Source organism: Bos taurus, chromosome 16, assembly GCF_002263795.3.
Source record: "Bos taurus isolate L1 Dominette 01449 registration number 42190680 breed Hereford chromosome 16, ARS-UCD2.0, whole genome shotgun sequence".
In the NCBI taxonomy this organism is placed as follows: domain Eukaryota; kingdom Metazoa; phylum Chordata; class Mammalia; order Artiodactyla; family Bovidae; genus Bos; species Bos taurus.
The window spans coordinates 52,099,369-52,117,422 of NC_037343.1; the positions used below are offsets into that span (position 1 = coordinate 52,099,369).

At 49.3% G+C, this 18,054-nt stretch overlaps 1 protein-coding gene across 10 annotated transcripts in view; it reads right to left on the minus strand.

Moving 5' to 3' along the window:
- The window catches only part of FHAD1 (forkhead associated phosphopeptide binding domain 1), a 165,429-nt gene that overhangs the window by 12,891 nt on the left and 134,484 nt on the right, over positions 1 to 18,054 (minus strand). For 7 of the 10 annotated variants that reach the window (XM_024976835.2, XM_024976836.2, XM_024976837.2 and 4 more), the window contains 10 exons: positions 17,538 to 17,763; positions 15,406 to 15,490; positions 12,636 to 12,742; positions 10,764 to 10,923; positions 9,235 to 9,367; positions 5,476 to 5,605; positions 4,679 to 4,803; positions 2,616 to 2,711; positions 1,735 to 1,955; positions 1,036 to 1,201 (listed from right to left, as the gene is read on the minus strand). In XM_024976835.2, coding sequence (XP_024832603.1) covers positions 1,036 to 1,201; positions 1,735 to 1,955; positions 2,616 to 2,711; positions 4,679 to 4,803; positions 5,476 to 5,605; positions 9,235 to 9,367; positions 10,764 to 10,923; positions 12,636 to 12,742; positions 15,406 to 15,490; positions 17,538 to 17,763 — 1,449 coding nt within the window. The remainder of the gene's footprint in view (positions 1 to 1,035; positions 1,202 to 1,734; positions 1,956 to 2,615; positions 2,712 to 4,678; positions 4,804 to 5,475; positions 5,606 to 9,234; positions 9,368 to 10,763; positions 10,924 to 12,635; positions 12,743 to 15,405; positions 15,491 to 17,537; positions 17,764 to 18,054) is intronic. The other 3 variants (XR_009490770.1, XM_024976838.2, XM_024976839.2) reach the window with 1 other exon arrangement.

An 18,054-nucleotide genomic window follows, 5' to 3' on the forward strand; every position in this document is an offset into this window, starting at 1 on the left:
AAAATTCAGGACGTTTGCTAAGCTTATTGTGGCAATTGCTTCATGTGGCATGGAAGTCAAATCATTATGCTGTATACCTTAAACTCAATACAGTGTCAATTACACCTCAATAAAACTGGCAGAAAAGTAGTTAGAAATGGAAAGAACGAGGTAAAATACATGAATTATCAAAAGTTAAAAAAAATACAGACAAGCTGGACTCTGAGTCTCAGAGAGCACTGTTTACAGCAGTCAAGACATGGAAGCAACCTAAATGTCCACCAACAGAGGAATGGATAAAGATGTGGTGCATATATACAGTGGAATGTTACCCAGCCATAAGAAGAGTGAAATAATGCCATGTGCAGCAACATAGATGGATCTAGAGAGTACCACACTAAGTGAAGTAAGGCAGACAGAGAAAGGCAAGTATCAGATGACATCACTTGTATGTGGAGTCTCTAAAAACGGATACATGTGAGCTTATTTATAAAACAGAAACAGACTCACAGTTTGAAAACAAACTTATGGTTATCAAAGGGGAAAGGTGGAGGGGGGATGAAGTAGGCATTTGGAATTAACACATACACACTACCATATATAAAAGAGATAATCAACAGAGACCCGTGTATAGCACAGGGAATGCTACTCAATATTCTATAATAACCTATCTGGGAAAAGAATCTGAAAAAGAACGGATATATGTGTATGTATAACTGAACCGCTTTGCTGTGCACCCGAAACTAACACAAAATTGTAAATCAGCTCTACTCCAATACAAAATTAAAAATTAAATTAAAAAGAAAGAAAGAAAATACAGACAAGCTAGACTCTGAGTCTCAGAGTGGTTAAGAAACCTGCCTGAAGTCACACAGTAAATGGAAGAGCTACAGTCTAAACTTAGGTCTGTCTGATGCTAAAGCTATTCTGCCACTTTCCTTTGCATCAGTAAATGCCTCCTGTACTGCCTAGATCCCGCTGGGACCTCAGCTGGCCATTTCTAAAGGGGGCAGAGGGGCAGCCTCAGAGACTCTGCTCCAAGCAGGCACCACTCACCTTCTGCTGCCTGATCGCCCTGTTGACCCTCTTCTCCTGGTGCAACTGCTGCTCCATGCGCTCCAGGGCCTCCTTGAGCAGCGCCTTCTCTTCGGCCTCTTTGTAGATGTCGTCCTCCAGCTTGGCCACCTGTGACTGGTACATCTGAACCGACACTTTGCTCTGCCTGAGCACACGGGAGAGACAAAGTCTCCTTTCCCCTCATCTTTCTCACTTACCAGCAATGCCCCTGCCCTGGGAGATTCTCAAGATACTTCTGTGTCTGCCTAACTTAGCGGTTTCATTACAAGTGGGAGAGAAGGATGGAGTTTGGGGACTAGAGGGCAGTATAAATAGCTCATGGGCTGTGTAAGTGTGGCATGAAGCTGACACAGGTTATATTACCAGCCCCTCCCAATTTCCCAGGGAGGGTCAGGGAACTGATACTACTGAAAATAAGAAGGAATTATTTCACACACATGGTGAAATATCAGACACATTCATAAAAGGTGCACCTTACCCCTTAAGAAAATATAGCACACTTTAACTGCTGCTTTCTGGCCCAGAGGACTCGCCTCCATCAGACCCTGAGTCATGATCCCGCCTCCCCTGCACACCCAGACCTCTGTCCTCCTGTCTTGGTCCAGAGGTCTGCTGCTGCCCTGAGGTTTAGCCTGGAGAATGGAGGTCCAGGCCTTTCTGCAGGGACATGGGCCTTACCTGAGCTGTTCAATGTCTTTCTCGTATCCTCTCAAAAGCTCCTCTTTTCTCTCCAGCCGGTTCTTGAGTTGGGTGATCTTATCGAACACCATATCGAGGTCTCTTTGTCGAAGCTGGTTGACTCTCTCCCTCTCTTTGGGGGAGAGGTGTTTCATGGACACATGACCTGACATATCTTTGATGTTCATCAGACTCCCGAGTGTTTTGCTCATATCCATGTACTACGAGAGAGCGTTTTGCAGGGAAGAGGCTTGGTCCAGCGCCACTGGTGGCTGCTTTAATAAGGAGTGTGTGTGCTGTGCTCAGTCGCTCAGTCGTGTCTGACTCTTTGCGACCCCATGGACTGTAGCCTGCCAGGCTCCTCTGTCCATGGGATTTCCCAGGCAAGAATACTGGAGTGGGTTGTCATGCCCTCTTCCAGGAGATCTTCCCAACCCACAGATCAAACCTGCATCTCCTGCACTGGCAGGCAGATTCTTTACCACTGAGCCACCTGGGAAGCCCTTTAATAAGGAGGCAAGTGCCTAATTCTGTTTCATTCATTTTCTGCAATCACAGGGAACACATGCTTTGGAAAGGAGTACAATTGGGGCTTTTAATCCGACTTTCATGTTCCCCGCATCCATTTACGCTACGCCTTTTTGAGAACCAGGGGGAAAATGACAACAGATAGAAACATTTATTCTTGCTACCCAGTTTTCCAAGGAATTCAACTATGCAATTTCCAACCCATGCTGGGATAGCAACTGGGTCTCGCAGAGCTGTAATAATGACTAAATATCTACGTAGGGTTGATGTTTAGTTAAGCCATCTGGTGGTTAACAATGCCTGAGGGGGTTGTGGGTTTGGACAGGAGGGGGACTGATGCTAGGGGTACATACCAGCTTTTCACTGAGATCCAGAGCCTCAGTTGCATCTGTTTTCCCTAATTTATTGGTGGCCATGAGGGACCCTGAGCTGGAAAGGCCATTTTGAGGCTGAAATAAAAAAAGAAATAAAAACTCTCTCTTGGTATTCATTATGATTTTCTACATCCAGAAGAAAACCCCAAAGAATAACCGAAGAACTGGAAAGTTCCTAAAGAATAACTTGACAGTTGTGGTTCAATCACTAAGTCATGTCCACCTCTGCAACCTCATGGACTGCAGCACTCCAGGCTTGCCTGTCCTTCACTGTCTCCTGGAGTTTGCTCAGATTCATGTCCATTGATTTGATGATGCTATCCAGCCATCTCATTCACTGTCGCCCCCTTCTAGCTGTTTTTTATTCTAGTCTGATTCCTCTGTGAACTGCTTTCTTACAGCTCTGTTCCCATCCCTTAAGAGTATAACTTTTCTTGAAATGACACATTAGTCCCGCTCTTTGGTCACTGTCTGTCTTTCCTCTAGACCAGCGGTTCTTAACTGGGGATGACTGTGCATTCTCCCTTTACCTGGGACATTTAGCAATGCCTGGACATGGTGATGGTTGTCACAACTGCTACCGGCATCTAGTGTGTAGAGGCCAAGGATGCTGCTGAACAACCAGTGACACACAGGGTAGTCCCCCAAGTAAAGAGTTACCTGGCTCAAAAAATCGGTAGCACCGAGGCTGAGAAGATAAGCTTCAGAAAAACAGGAGTCCTGTTGCCTTTGCTCAGCTATTCTTTCTCCTGCTCCTTCTCTCCTTTTAATTACTGCCAGCCTTGGAGGTTTCCTGCTCTGTCGTGTCAGTGGTGGGATGAGGGGTTGTTGCCAAGAAGGCAAATCTTGGAAGCAGGATCAGGATATGGGATCCAGCTGAGCTCCCCACCTGGAGATGGTCCCTCCCTTTCTACTCTCAGAGGAGGGTTTGCTCTTAGCAGGAAAACCAACACGTTTCTTTCTTTCATTCTTTTTTTAAAATATTGTTTTGATGTGGATCATTTTTTAAAGTCTTTATTGAATTTGTTATAATATTGCTTCTGTTTTATGTTGTTTTTTAGCCCTGAGGCATGTGGGATCCTAGCTCCCCAAAAAAGGATCAAACACTGCACCCCCTGCATTGGAAGGCGAAGTCTTAACCACTGGACTGCCAGGGAAGTCTCAAAGCAACACATTTCTGAAGATTCACACATCTAGCAAATGTGTAGAAAATGAGATTGAATGATTTTAATTATTTCTTCCAACAGCCTAAGGATGGTTTGGATCCAGCTGTGGCAGCAAACCATGCCCAGCAGGTCCTCTGATTAAGGCTAACCTGAGCTGTCCATTGTCATGTGTCAATCAAATGCCCAATCAAACACCTTCCACCTAACAATCAAATTACTTCTGCAAATCTGGGCAAATCAAACAAAGCCCCCTAAGGAAGGAAGGCTTTCTTGAATAATACCATTGAAATACTATTTAATAATAATCACAAGTATCATCTATTAAGTGCTCACTATGAGCTAGGCAGTGGCATAAGCACTTTACATAATTATCTCCTTTTACAGCTGGGAGATGGAGTCCCAGAAAGGTTAAGAGCCTGCCAAGGTCACTTGGTTTGCAGAGCTGGGATTAGGACACAGGCAGGTCTCTGATTCTAGAACTGTGGTGTCTTCTTAATCATCATGGCTCCCTTCTGCTACCTTTTCTGTGTTCGGGTTTTTGAGTTTACAGAAAGAAGCAAATTTTAGGCAAACTCATGGCATCATGTTATATAGCTTGTTGATATTTTCTGCAGAATATAACACATGATATGAAAAGGAGGGCCCAGAGATTGACCTGGCCAACATCAGTGTGATGATACATCCTGCTATGTACATTTGAAAGCCTCCTTTCTGTTCAAACACTGGACCACTGGTAATGCTAGGCACTGACTGATCGATCCAGATGCTAGGCTAAAAGGGAGGATCTGACCCTGAACCAGTGATGCCAGGGCACTTGGACAGACCTGCCCTCAGGCCCACCCTCACCACGTGTCAGTCACTGCAGAGGTAAATTACCACTCGGCTCTCTACTCGTGAGAAAGTTGGCAAATCAGGTTTTACATCCAATATTTTCTGGACGTTTTTTTCCATCCCAAGAGTCTTTAAGTCTAGAAATGATTCATCCATGTGGTCCTTAGGATCTAAAAAAAGAAATAATTTATTAGACTCAAAAGAAAGGTTCAGGAAGAAGTCGCTGGATGTAAAAAAAATCACAGCTGCTGTTAACTGGACGCTTACCATGGGCCAGTACTAACCCTCATAATCTGAGGCCCAGAGAGGTGAAATGACTTGTCCAAGGTCACACAGCTAATATGAGGCTGCAGCCTCACACGGCTGAGGCTCTGAGGGTGAACCTTTGGCCACTGGTAGGAGGATGGAACTTGAATCCAGGCTGCTGGGGCCTGGCTCAGTGCTCCACCCAGCAACAAGCTCTGTTTCTTGAGAACCCCATTCCCTCTAAACAGGGTTATTTATCTAGGAAGTTCCCCAAGGTTGATCCTTGAACACCATCAGTCTATGCAAAAGTTTCCAATGGGCCATAGTGAAATACGAAAAAGAAGGACAATGTTACGAGTTTTTCATGAAATCCTGTTTATTTAGTATCAAGGCCTGCTCTTGACTTTGAGATCATGTCTGCCCATCTTCCCCCCTCCCCCCCACTCATCTTCTTCTTTAAAAAAAAAACTACATCTTTTCACTTATGAAATGATAAGAATAGAAGACAGTGATCCTGGTCAGCCCCCACAGGGAACCCTCAGGTCTGGGGCCCATGGCTCAGCACAGAAGGGGCCACTAGGAAGGAGGGAACTTACTTGAGGAGCCGGCCTTCTCAAGTTCTTTAATTCGCGCACGAAGCTCAGATAAGGCCTTTTTCTGACGCTGAATGACCTCCTCGTGTCGGGACCCTTTGCATTTGGCCCCTAGATCACTGAAGGACTGCTCCTGTGGCCAGAAAGGTGCAGACAGTGCTTTATTAGGGATCGGAATCTCTCTCTTATATTTGAGGAAACATGAACAATTCATGGATTAGCAGAAACCCCGTCATTTAGTACCCTGGAAAATACTGTTAAGGGGCTTCAGCAGAGAAGGAATTTAAATATTTCATTTCAAATACAAAGTCACATCTAGGAAGATTTCCAACTTCCCTACTGACTTAGCATCACTATAAATAAGAGATCCCCTCTGTGTTTCCTCGCCATGTTTTCTTTCTTTCTTTTTCTCTAATATTCTTCTCAGTTTGGGTTTCCACTTGTCATTCTGTTCTCATCTTTGAACAATCACATCAAATTCACCCCTGAAGGGGGTACTTTTTGGTTCTTTTTTTTGGTCCAGTCTCTTCTCTGACCAGGGATCAAACTCATGCCCTCTGCCGTGGACGCATGGAGTCTTAACCGCTGGACTGCCAGGTAAGTCCTGGAGGGACATTTTTCGGTGCTTAGCTGGTAGTAAGGATGATGGTCTCATATTTGCTAGGGGGAATTGCATGGGTGGGCTCTTGGCTGGTCTAGAGAGACCTAGCAGGTCCTCCCTGGGGTCTCTTCTCCCCTCCAGGCCCCCACCACTTATTCCTTCATTTCATTCAGGCTCTGCTCCCCATCTCCTCCTGCAGAGGCCTCCCTACTGCCTTGTCCCAAAGAGCCCCTGCCCCTGTGCTACTCAGCCCCAGTCCTGCTGTATCCTTCCTTGGAGGGCTCACCGTCGCTGGACATTTTGTTAGACGTCGCCTTGTTTATCGCCTCTTTCCTTTTTCAGAATGTGGACCCTGTGAGGAGGGGCTTCTCAGGTGGCGCCAGTGGTAAAGAACCCACCTGCCAATGCAGGAGATGTGAGAGGTGTGGATTCGATCCCCTGGGTCGGAAAGATTCCCTGGAGGAGGGCATGGCAACCCCTGCAGTATTCTTGCCTGGAGAATCCCTGGACAGAGGAGCCTGGCAGGCTATAGACTATGGGGCTGAAAAGAGTCGGATACAACTGAGCATGCACGGATGCAAATGAGCATGCACGCACGCACGGGCCCTGTGAGGACACAGTTTGTCTCCCATGTAGGCCGCGCTATTCCCAAAGCTCAGCCCTGTGCCCGAGCATAGTAGGGACTCCGTAAATATGGAGCCAGAAGGGGCCTGCCCCAGAGTTCCTGCTGGGACCAAGGTTCAGCCCTGAGAGAAGGGGGCTGCACTTAGTAGGGCGTCACTAGACCTTGATCTGGCTCCAGCCGGCTTTCAGCCTGCTCGGCTGGTCCACTTCCGGGGCTGTTTCTACACCAGCCTCCCTCTCTTTGAGGGCATATGTTTGCCCTGGGAGTGAACACCAGAAATGCTGTGCATGTGCACACGTGCTGGAGGGTGGAGAGGAGGTGGTGGCTGGTTTTGGGGGTGGGGCAGCCGCCAGGCTCGGTGACAGCATTTCCTCTGCCTGGAGAGCTCGGCTGAGCCCGACGTGACCCTTACTCATGGCCCTTCTGGGAATTTGTTTATTTAGAGAAGATGGAGATTCTTTCTCATACAACTCTTAAGCCCTCTGACCCACTCTGGTTTAGAAAGCAGGAAGTAGACTGAGTGTGGAAGGCTGTTTTGAGAAAGAAAAAAAGCCTTTTTTCCTTTCATCTTGCAGCCTCCCTCCCCCATCCTCCTCTAATACTTGTCATCATAGAAACTGAGACAGGGCCTTTGGTCAACGATCCTTCCCAGCAAACACAGGAGAGTCAGAGGGAGTCTTGTGTGGCCAGGAACCCTGAGCATCCTGCTTTGTGCCCAGCACAGGGTCTGGCATACAGCAGGTGCCCAGTAGTTGCTGAACATGTGAACTAACACAGGCCAGGTCCTGCATTAAGAGCTTGGATTTCAACAGGAATGAGACCTGCTTCCGGCCCTGGGCGCTCACAGCTGCAGAACCGGTTGCAGCCCCGTGGCTGGGCTGCCCTAGTAAGGAGGAGACGCTGCTGCTATAAAGGTCTCTGGATGGTGACGGGAGCCAGGGCCAGCCGGCGGGGCCACTGAGCCCTCTCCTTCACACTGCGTGCGGCCTTGGCTCCCTGCTGTTTGGCAGGGGAAAGGCATCTTTGAGGAAGCAGGCAGGCAAGCCGACACATTTGGCCCTGTTTCCAAGAGAAAGTCCAAAGCGCATTACTGAAACGCCCTGGTCTCTAGTTTCATAAAGCGAAGGGAGAAAGGAGATCCCTGGACTCCAGGAAACCCGGGGCCTCGAGGAAGTGCCGTGCCCACAGTCAGCCAACGACGGATCACAGGGAGCACGACCACCCACCACAGGGACAGGTGGGAGCCACCGTACAGGACCACGGGATGAAGGCACGGTTCTCCATCGATGATGTGATCCCTGTGCACTGCCTGGCTGGGACTTCCAGGTGTGCCAAGGCCTCTGGGCAGAGATCATCAAGTCAGCCACGGAGCATAAATGGCCTAGCATTTGAGCCCTTTCAGGCCTAATTTAGGATGTCCCCTGGACATCTCAGAATCACACCTAGGAATCTGTTCTACATACTTAGGGCTTCCCTGGTGGCTCAGACAGTAAAGAATCTGCCTGCAATGCAGGAGACCTGGGTCTGGAAGATCCCCTGGAGGAGGGCATGGCAACCCACTTCAGTATTCTTGCCTGGAGAATTCCATGAACAGAGGAGCCTGGTGGGCTACAGTTCATGGAGTCGCGAAGAGTTGGACACGACTGAGCGACTAACGCTTTCACTTTCACAAGGATATTAACTACAGCAATGTGTGGAAGCAGAAACAAATATCCATCAACAGGCGACTGGCTGGATAAAAGGGATGTGATGGAATTCAATGGAAATGGCCCTGCGAGTCCCTAGCACAGGGCCAGGGAGTCACAGCTGTCAGATTTGTGACAGGGGCAGCAGCTGCTGCCTTAGGGTGGGGGGGTGGGCATCCCCGTCTGACAGCAGAGGATGGGTGCCGCCCCATGTGCCCACCACTGTCGAACCAGCCCACACGCTGGGCCTTGGGGATGAAAATTTCCAAATCATTTGGTATGTTTGCCTCAAAAATACAATTTCCAACTTGGGACAAACAAAAGCATGAGGAAGATCTTCACGTACATTTACTTGAAAATATGCCCATGAAATAGTATTATGTGGGAAAAAAGAAATGTTGCAGAATAAATATGGTTTGAGACTATATTTTGAAAAAAAAGTCTATCAAATAAATATATGTATATGTAAGCTTGTACATGTTTGTGTGTGTAAGTTAAATTTGTTTCTCAAGAATCCCATGATGGGGTGGCTGGCATTATGCCCACTTTCCAGACGAGGGAATTGGTACCAGGTTGCAGGGTTTCTGAGTGGAGGAGCAGGATCGGAACACAGGCAGACGGGTTCCAAGCCTGAATTTCAACCGCTGACTGTATGAGCGTGTGGTGGTTTCTGTGAGGAAGAGGGCTGATGGTACCTGTGCCCAGCTGATGATAACTTTATACATTTCACATAAGCAAGTCATGCTTTTGGAACTTAGAATGAAGATGTTTTCAAAAGCAAAGAAAGCCTCCATCAGGCTCTTTCTTAGCTTATCTTTCTAGATGCCCCCGGGGATGGGGCAGGTACTCACCTCTTGGCTGCTCAAGAAAATATCAGTGTGGACTGGTTCTATCTGCACTGAAATGTCACACATCTTGGTTGTGTTTCTGGGCTTCTGTTCCTTCTCCTTGTGCAGCTGGAGTTTTTGTTTCTCTTGGGAGGCCCTGGGGGCAGAGAAGATGAGTCACTGAGCAGGAGGGTGGCTGGCCGCACAAGGTTTGGGAACCACAAATTACCTTTGTACTCACAAGCAGAAGTGGGAAAGGGACTCCATGTTTACAGGGAGCCGAAGTCTTGGAGCCTTCAAGCTCCTGCCTGAGGGTTTCCAGATAATTGAGCTTGTTGATTAGTGACCAGGGAGGCAGGCACCTCTCCATTCTTGCCTCCTGCACTGGGTCTGCAGGATACCTGCTGTGGCATTTATGGGGGCATTTAGTGCCTGTCTGGGCTTCCCTGGTAGCTCAGATGGTAAAGCGTCTGCCTACAATGCAGGAGACCCGGGTTCGATCCCTGGGTCGGGAAGACCCCCTGGAGAAGGAAATGGCAACCCACTCCAGTATTCTTGCCTGGAGAATTCCATGGACCGAGGAGCCTGGTGGGCTACAGTCCATGGGGTTGCAAAGAGTCGGACACGACTGAGCAACTTCACTTAGTGCCTGTCTGCTATTTCTAACACCTGGTATCTGTCAACCCTTCTATTTCTCATAATAGTCCCATGAGCTAGGGACTCTCCTTGCCCCATTTTACACCAGGAAAGAGACACGGCAATTTCCCTGTGGTCATGGAGCTTATAGGTGAAGGCACCTGGCTTTGAATCCAGGCAGCCTGGGCCTGGAGCCTGTACTTTTAACCACAGTGTGAATCCACTTTGGCCATGAACCATGAAGCAAATGAAGCTATGGGTTATACATGAGACATCAATTTTATTCAAACTTTCTTGGAGAAAACATTAATCTTATATCAAAATATGGATAAACTATGGATGAAAATGCAAACTCACATATGTTTCATAGACAAACTCGCAAAACAACAATATATTTAGTTTAAGCTGACATCCAGTTTACACTTTTGTTCAGTCAGCATTTATCAAGTTCCTTTACATGCCAGGCATTGTGTGAATGGTGGGGAGTCAGTAGCAGGCAAGGTCTACAAGGGGTCCTCATGGGGAAGGCAGACAATTCAACAGGTGGGAGCAGCCTGGCTGTGTGAGAAGTGTTAGATCAGGTGACATGCAAGGGACTGAGGGATCCTGGGCAGAGCAGGAGCCCTTGGCTATGTTTGGTGAGGGTGAGTAAAGGAGGATTTCCTGGAGGAAGCCGCATTTAAACTGAGACTTATCTGAAATATTGGGCAGGAATCTCTGAAGGCTCAGAACTGAGCAAAGTTCTAAATGATGAGGTTGTGAAGCAATGAAACATATGTCATTCACTCATTCATCTACTCATTCATTCAACTCTTTAACCATCATTGACTGAGCCCTTCCTCTCTCTATGTCAGGCTCCCTGGGTACTTGGGTATGCCTGGGCTCCCCACACCTGCTGTGCAGGCCTTCCCACCCACCTGAGAGCCTGCTTGAGGACCTCCAGCTCCTTGTCCTTCTTCTCCACCAGGCCGGTCATCTGCACCATCTTGTCCTTGAGCACGCTTAGCTCACTGCTTTGTTGCTGGACCAGTGCCACGTTCCGCTCCAGTTCTATCTTCTGCTTCTCGTTCAGTTCCCCTGGGGGATACATGCAAGCTGTTGGCAGTGGGGTCTCCTGCCTTGGGTTTCCTGGAGGGCCATAGCAGATCTGCCAGGCCTCTAAAAACCATGAGGCGGTTCACCCTCCAGGAAATCTCAGGGGGCTTCAGTAACGGCCAGGAAGTCTTCTTGCAAAAAAAAGAAAAAACCAACGAAACCGCCCACCAGCATCACCTTTCGATGAGCGCCGGCGCCACGAGGCAGCCTGTGTGGCGCCTGCCTGGCCCCAGCTGTCAGGGCCTGTGTGCCTGTGGCATTTTAGGGCACCTTCAGCAGCCTGCTTCTGCATCTGTTTGCCTGAGGCTTCTGAGCCCTCTGGAGACAGCTCTGCTCACGTGTCTGCCAGAGGCAACAGCCTCCAACTGAGGCCCAGTGGAGACAGGCTGGAGCACACAGCCCAGCCCCCTCCCCGTCCAGGTGGCACTCAGAGGGCTGTGACCACATTGCTCCCCAGCATCACCCCCTCCCTGGCAGAATTAAGCTCTGTCTCCCACTGTGCCTGATGACAGACAGCATGGCAATTCTTTATCTGCTTTCTTCCCTTCCCTGTCTCACTTCCCTTCCATTGCTGTTTTCCCTTGGATCATCTCTCAAATAAACCACCTGCAGTGGAATTCTGGTCTCGGGGTCTGCTTCTGGGAAAATCCAAACTAAGACCCCTACGTTGTCTTGGATCTTCATAGCAACCCTACAAGGCAATTCCTAGTAACAGCCCCACATCACAGGTGCAGAAACCGAGGTTCACAGAGGTCAAGGGACTTGTCTAAAGTCACCCATCTAATAAATAGCAGATCCAGAACTGGGTCCAATGCCTCCCGATTCTAGCCTTTCTGCCGCAAGCTCTCATATCTTGGAAGGGGGAAATCCCTCTTTGAAAAATCCTGCTGTAAAAGTCCTGGGGACATCAATTGGTCCAGACACAGGGAGTAAACACAACTGAAGGTCTGGGATACACAGGGCTTGAGATGGACCAGATAAAAGGAATAGTCTTCACCCTCCCTCCACCCCCTCCTAAACCTAATTATACCTCCCGACTCCTGCCCTTTGGCTAAATGGGAAGTTAGGGATAGGAAAGAAGAGGCAGCTCTAACAAGCAAGAAGAAGGGAGGCAGAAATAAGTCTGTGGAGAAGAGGAGCCAAGTAGGAATATTCAGCCAGACTTGTGCCCATCCGGAAGAGAACAGACCTCAGAGCTATCCTGCCCCTACTCTAGGTGGGTCCTGATGTCGACGTGAGGGACAGGAGGAGGCCCAACAGGCAGATGTGTGGCGAGTGTTTTTGCATCAGAGGCAGGAGAGACCTAGGGTACACTTACTCTAGGTCCATAAGCTGGTGGGCGCTAGGACTTGTGCTGGCTGGCCTGCCAAGTGAGGGGGGCCCATGGATGACCTCCAAGCCTTTGCTCCTACAGACAAATCCTCTGTGGTCGACAGAGATTCTCCCCGAAAAAGAAAGCTGCATTTCTACTCAGAGGTGTGGAGCCATGTGAGAATGCTCCCTGTGATCCCATATCAAATGGAATCAGTTCAGTACCCGCAGCTTTTGCTGATCCTGAGTTACAAGTGCTGTGATGGCCCAGGACAGCAGGTCGAGGCAGGGTTTAAATGCCCGGCCTTCCAACCCCAAAGACCCATTTCTTTCCTTTCTCAAAGTGGGTTGGGAAATGGAGAAACACAGGCAATTGTACAAACCTCTCAGGTCTGACATTCGGTTATGAGCTTCAGTCAGGTTCTTCCTTAACCTCATGATGATCTCCTGCTGAGACAGGATCTCCTTCTGAGCAGTCAATAAATCCTCTCTGAAATTCACACACATAAAAAAACAGACCAAGTCAGTTCAGCTCCATCTCTGTGGTGATGCTCCAGTGCCTGGAAGGGGGAAAGTACAAAGGCAATGTGATCCTCCATCAGTGATGGTCCAATCTGGGGATGATGCCACCCCCGGCAAGGCTGATAAGCACACTCTTGAAAAGTTCTCACAACAAGAATCCGTTTTGATGCGCCTTCGTTATAAAGAAACACTTGGAGACAGAACAAAGGATCCTGGCTGGGTTTGCTCTGAGGCTGAAATACAACTAATATCAAAAGGACACCTCTTCCTGCTCAACCGTCTGTCAGCAGGAACCAATGCTCTCATGGACTTTCGATCTTTGGCGCAAAGAAGAGGGGAGGCTATTTTTGTGTGTGTGGGTTCAGGAATTCTTCGAGGATGAGGAAAAAGAAAGAGAAGAGGACAGTATGGCTTCTGTGCTTTCACCAGCTTCTTTTAATTCCTGATGGAGAGAAGAGGGACCACATGAGTGGGTGGTCTTCAAGTGACCCTTTGGGGATGTAGGGGCTCCGGGGGCCCAGAGAACTAAGCGGGGGACACAGAGAGGTGGATGAGGGCAGGTCCTTGGTCCCACACCCCAGAGAGTGTGTCTTTGGGATCAAAATGATCAGGGTGGCTGACTGGGAGGTGATGTTTCATGGGAGGGGCCCAAAGTGATGGTGGGAGAGGGACCTTGAGGGCCTTATGAGCATGTATGAGACACCCCAGCCCTGAGAGAAGCATATTGTGTGTGTGTGTGTGTGTGTGTGGTGTGTGTGTGCGTGCATGTGTGTGTATGTGCATGTGTGTGTTGGGGCAAGAGGAAACACTGCAAAGGGGGTTTAGAGATTGAGTCTCTCAGTTAAGTTCAGTTCAGTTGCTCAGTCATGTCTGACTCTTTGGGACCCCATGGACTGCAGCACGCCAGGCTTCCCTGTCCGTCACCAACTCCCGGAGTTTACTCAAACTCATGTCCATCGAATTGGTGATGCCATCCAACCATCTCATCCTCTGTCAGCCCTTTCTCCTCCTGCCTTCAATCTTTCCCAGCACAAGGTCTTTTCTAATGAGTCAGTTATTCACATCTGGTGGCCAAAGTATTGGAGCTTCAGCTTCAGCATCAGTCCTTCCAATGAATATTCAGGACTGATTTCCTTTAGGATGGACTGGTTGGATCTGCCTGCAATGCAGGAGACCCAGGTTCGATTCCTGGGTTGGGAAGATCTGCTGGAGAAGGGATAGGCTATGTACTCCAGTATTCTTGGGCTTCCCTTGTGGCTCAGCTGGTAATGAATCCACCTGCAATGTGGGAGACCTGGGTTTGATCCCTGGGTTGGGAAAATCCCCTGGAGAAGGGAATGGCTACCCACTCCGGTATTCTGGCCTGGAGAATTCCATGGACTATAGTTCACAGGGGTCACAAAGAGTCGGACGTGACTGAGTCTCTGGGCAGGTATTAGTGTCACTTCATTTGTATTCACAGTCTTTTGAACTACAGCCTCCTCTTATATAGACCTTTGAAGGTGGTGTCTGTGTTTATTATGGAATAAAGCAAAATACTTGCAGGCTGCATGTGAAAATTGAAAAAAAAAGATTGGTGATCACTGGAATGGATCACACACATGCACATACATGTCTGTCTGTCTATCTAATCTCCTTGGCTGTGACTTTTCCAACTTGAGGATGAGACTTTGTGTCGAGTGTGTCCATCATTAAGGAAGTGAACCAGAGAACAACTTGATGCTGATTCTTTTCCAGGTCATGGCTACTGTTTTCTTTACAGAGTTTAGGAGGAGACATGAACTTTACAGGAGGAGACAAACTTTTCAGAACATGGAGATTGAGAGTCTGTCTGTCATTGCCTTCTTGGGGTAAAACCTGTGTGACATGAGACTTTGGTAATTGGTATATGGGGCAGGGCTCAGGCTGGTGGCTTGCCTTCTTTGAGAAACTTTCTGAATCCTTTCTCTGCATCATGTTACCACCTTCTGCTTTGTATGATGCTTGGCAGTGTCTTTCAGGATCTTTCCCATCCATGGGTTTTGTTTCTCTGGAAATTGTCAGCTCTTTGAGGGTTGGGAAGATCTCCTGGAGAAGGGAATGGCTACCCACTCCAGTATTGCTTGGAGAATTCTATGGACAGAGGAGCCTGGTGGGTTGCAGTCCGTGGGGTCACACAGAGTCGGATACAACTGAGTAATATCACTTCACTTCTTTGAGGCTCCAGATATGGACCTTCGGGTTGGGAGGGGTCTTCAAGGTCATTTAGTCTAACCTCTTAACTTTTAACCCTCTCTGGGCCCCCACTCCACCAAACGGCTTCCACTGTTTTGAAACCCCAAAATGGGCTTGCCTCAGGTAGGTCTTTGGGGAAAATAGCTAAGTAGTAACATTAGCTGGCATTCATGTGCTTCCTTATCTCACAAGCCGGGGGTGCTGAGGCACAGGAGGGGACATGACCTGCCCGGGGCTACATACCTGGAGAGTGTTGAGTTTAGGATTTGAACTTAGATCTACCCAGATCTTTCCATGACACCAGTGTGACTTACTAAAGGGACTGAGAAACTCAACCAGCAGCAAGGACTGCACAGACTCAACTCTTGTCAGATTCTGACAGTGTGACCAGAAGCAGGAGTCCCATCCAGTACTCACATCAGGTGGTCGCACATTGCATCTTTGGAGCTGCTCTCCCCTAGAGGTGCTGCTGCAGGGTCCGGCTGTGCGTCCCCCTCCTGGGCTGAATCAGAGGGACACGTGAGCGTCATCACAGTCCTCAGGCAAGAGATATTTTCCTTCCCCTTTGCTTATCAACAGAGCAAACCTCAACTGACAATCCTTCCCTCCACCCCCAGCCCTCTCCACCTAATGTGAAACACCATGTGTTCTGTGTCACAGGCTGCCCTTCCCCCATGCATGAGCTTGTGACATCTTTCCAGCTACTCTCTGAGGTGGTGGTGCTTCCCAGGTAGCTCAGTGGTGAAGAATCCGCCTGCCAATGCAGGAGACATGGGTTTGATCCCTGGGTCGGGAAGATCCCCTGGAGGAGGAAATGGCAACCCACTCCAGTATGCTTGCCTGGGAAATCCCATGGACAGAGGAGCTTGGTGGGCTACAAGCCATAGAGTCATAAACAGTCAGACACAACTGAAGCGATTAACACCCACTGATACCACTGACAGCTGCGGAAGTGAGCACAGCATTGCTGGGACCTGCTGGTAACCACTCTGTTAAGGGGTGAGAGGTAGAGCCTTAACCCCTCCCTGGGTCACACCTCCTGCCCCATTTCCTGCTCTCCACTCAGATAAGAGTCTCGTCCTGTGCTCAGCCCCCAGTTACTCCTCAGCCCACTGCCTTCCAGTTTCTGCCTCTGCCCCCATCCTCAGTTCACTTGCTCGTTTATTTGTTCAACAGATGCTTATGGAACATCTGCTTGACGGCAGGCACGGATCTAAGTCTGGGGTGACAAAAGAAGTGTCCCAGCTGGAACACCCTCCCTCTGCGCTGGGCCTGGGCTGGGAACCGAGTCCCAGCCTGCTCTTGCCGTGGTGCCCTGAGCTGGAACACCCTCCCTCTGCACTGGGCCTGGGCTGGGAACCAAGTCCCAGCCTGCTCTTGCCGTGGTGCCCTGTTCATGCCGCGTCCCGTCAGGGCAGTGACCTGGCAAACTGTAGGGATGCCGCCTGGTGGTCCACAGCTGAACTCCCAGTGTCTAGAATGAGCTCAGGACAGAAGAGCTGCTCAGCTAAGCGTGCTGAATGAATGTATCCATGAGGTGAGTCCTGACAGCCTGTCCAGCTGGCTTGAGACTAGGACCACGGTTCTCAACCAGGAGTGAGTTTACCCCTAAGGGGACGTTTAGCCATGTCTGGAGACATTTTTGGCTGTCACACTGGAGTGGGGGGCGGGCATGCAGTGGGTAGAGGCCAGGGACACTGCTCAACACCCTAAGTGCATAGGAAAGTCCCAAAAAAGAGCGCTGCATTCCATGTGCCTGCTCAGTTACTCAGTTGTGTCCCGCTCTTTGCGACCCCATGGACTGTAGCCCTCCAGGCTCCTCTGTCCATGGGATTTCCCAGGCAAGAATACTGGAGTGGGTTGCCAGGTCCTTCTGCAGGGGATCTTCCCGATTCAGGCACTGAACCCACATCTCCTGTATTGGCAGGCAGATTCCTTACTGCTGAGCCACCGGGGAAGCTGATTTAGCCCACGTGGCAATATCAACACTCAGGATGAGAAACCCTAGGCCGAGGCCCCTACTGCCAGAACTCTTCTCCAAGAGCTCACTGTCTTTAGTTTTATCTGTCACCCTTGGTCATTCAGGGCAAATAAGTGCTCACAACTCTGAGTTCTTTCTTCAGGCTTTTTTTTTTTTTTTTAAAAAAAAGAGATAAACCCCAGCTGGTTGTGAAAAAGCATTAGACAGAGCCGCAAATTGCTGATGGCAGAGAGATGCCTTTGAAAGGCCCCTGCCCGGGATGCTTCCATGGGGAAAGGACGATTCCCATCGTGTGTTCTGACACCACTCACAGCCCCAGCAGCCTGTGCTGCTCCCTGGCTGACTGGCTCGGCACAAAGCCTGTCTCTGTTCATCGTGTTACTTCTGCTGAACCTGGGCCTGGAGGGCACCTAACCTTGCAGTGCAACAAGGACAGGGGCCTCCAGAAATAGAGGGGCTTTTTAAATGAGACGCAGACTTCTTCTTGTCCATCAGCCTGGAGGGACCCACACGGTCATCAGGACCCACCCTGAACGCTAAGGTTCCCTCGGCGTCTCTTTGGACTGACCTGGGTCATTGTCCTTCAGCGTGGCGATCTCTCCTTCTATCTTTCTGTGGTGTTCGGTCACTTTCTGGAGTCTTTCCTCAAGGCTCACGATCGTCTGGGAGTGCTGCTTGATTTGTTCCTTGTATTCCATGATTTGTTTTTCAAATTCGTGCTTCTGTGATTCCTGCTCCTCTTGGAGGGCCATTACTCTGTGCTGTTGCAGCTGCATCCGCTCCTCCATCATGATCTGGGGAAACAGACATGGTTCATGTGACCTTGGGAGCTGGGTAAGACGACAAGAACAGGAACGACACGGCCCCTCTGCACCCACTGGCACTGAGCTCTGCCTGCCCCAGGACCTTTGCACATGCTGTTCCCTCTGCCCATACACTCCTCCCCCAGCTCCTCACAAGGCTGATTCCATGTGAAAAAATTCCCAGCTGTGCTGGGCTGCAGCTCCAATGTCACCTCCTCTGAGAAGTCCTCCTGGACTGCCTATCTAAAGAAGACATCATCCTGTTTTATTTTCCCCGAGGCA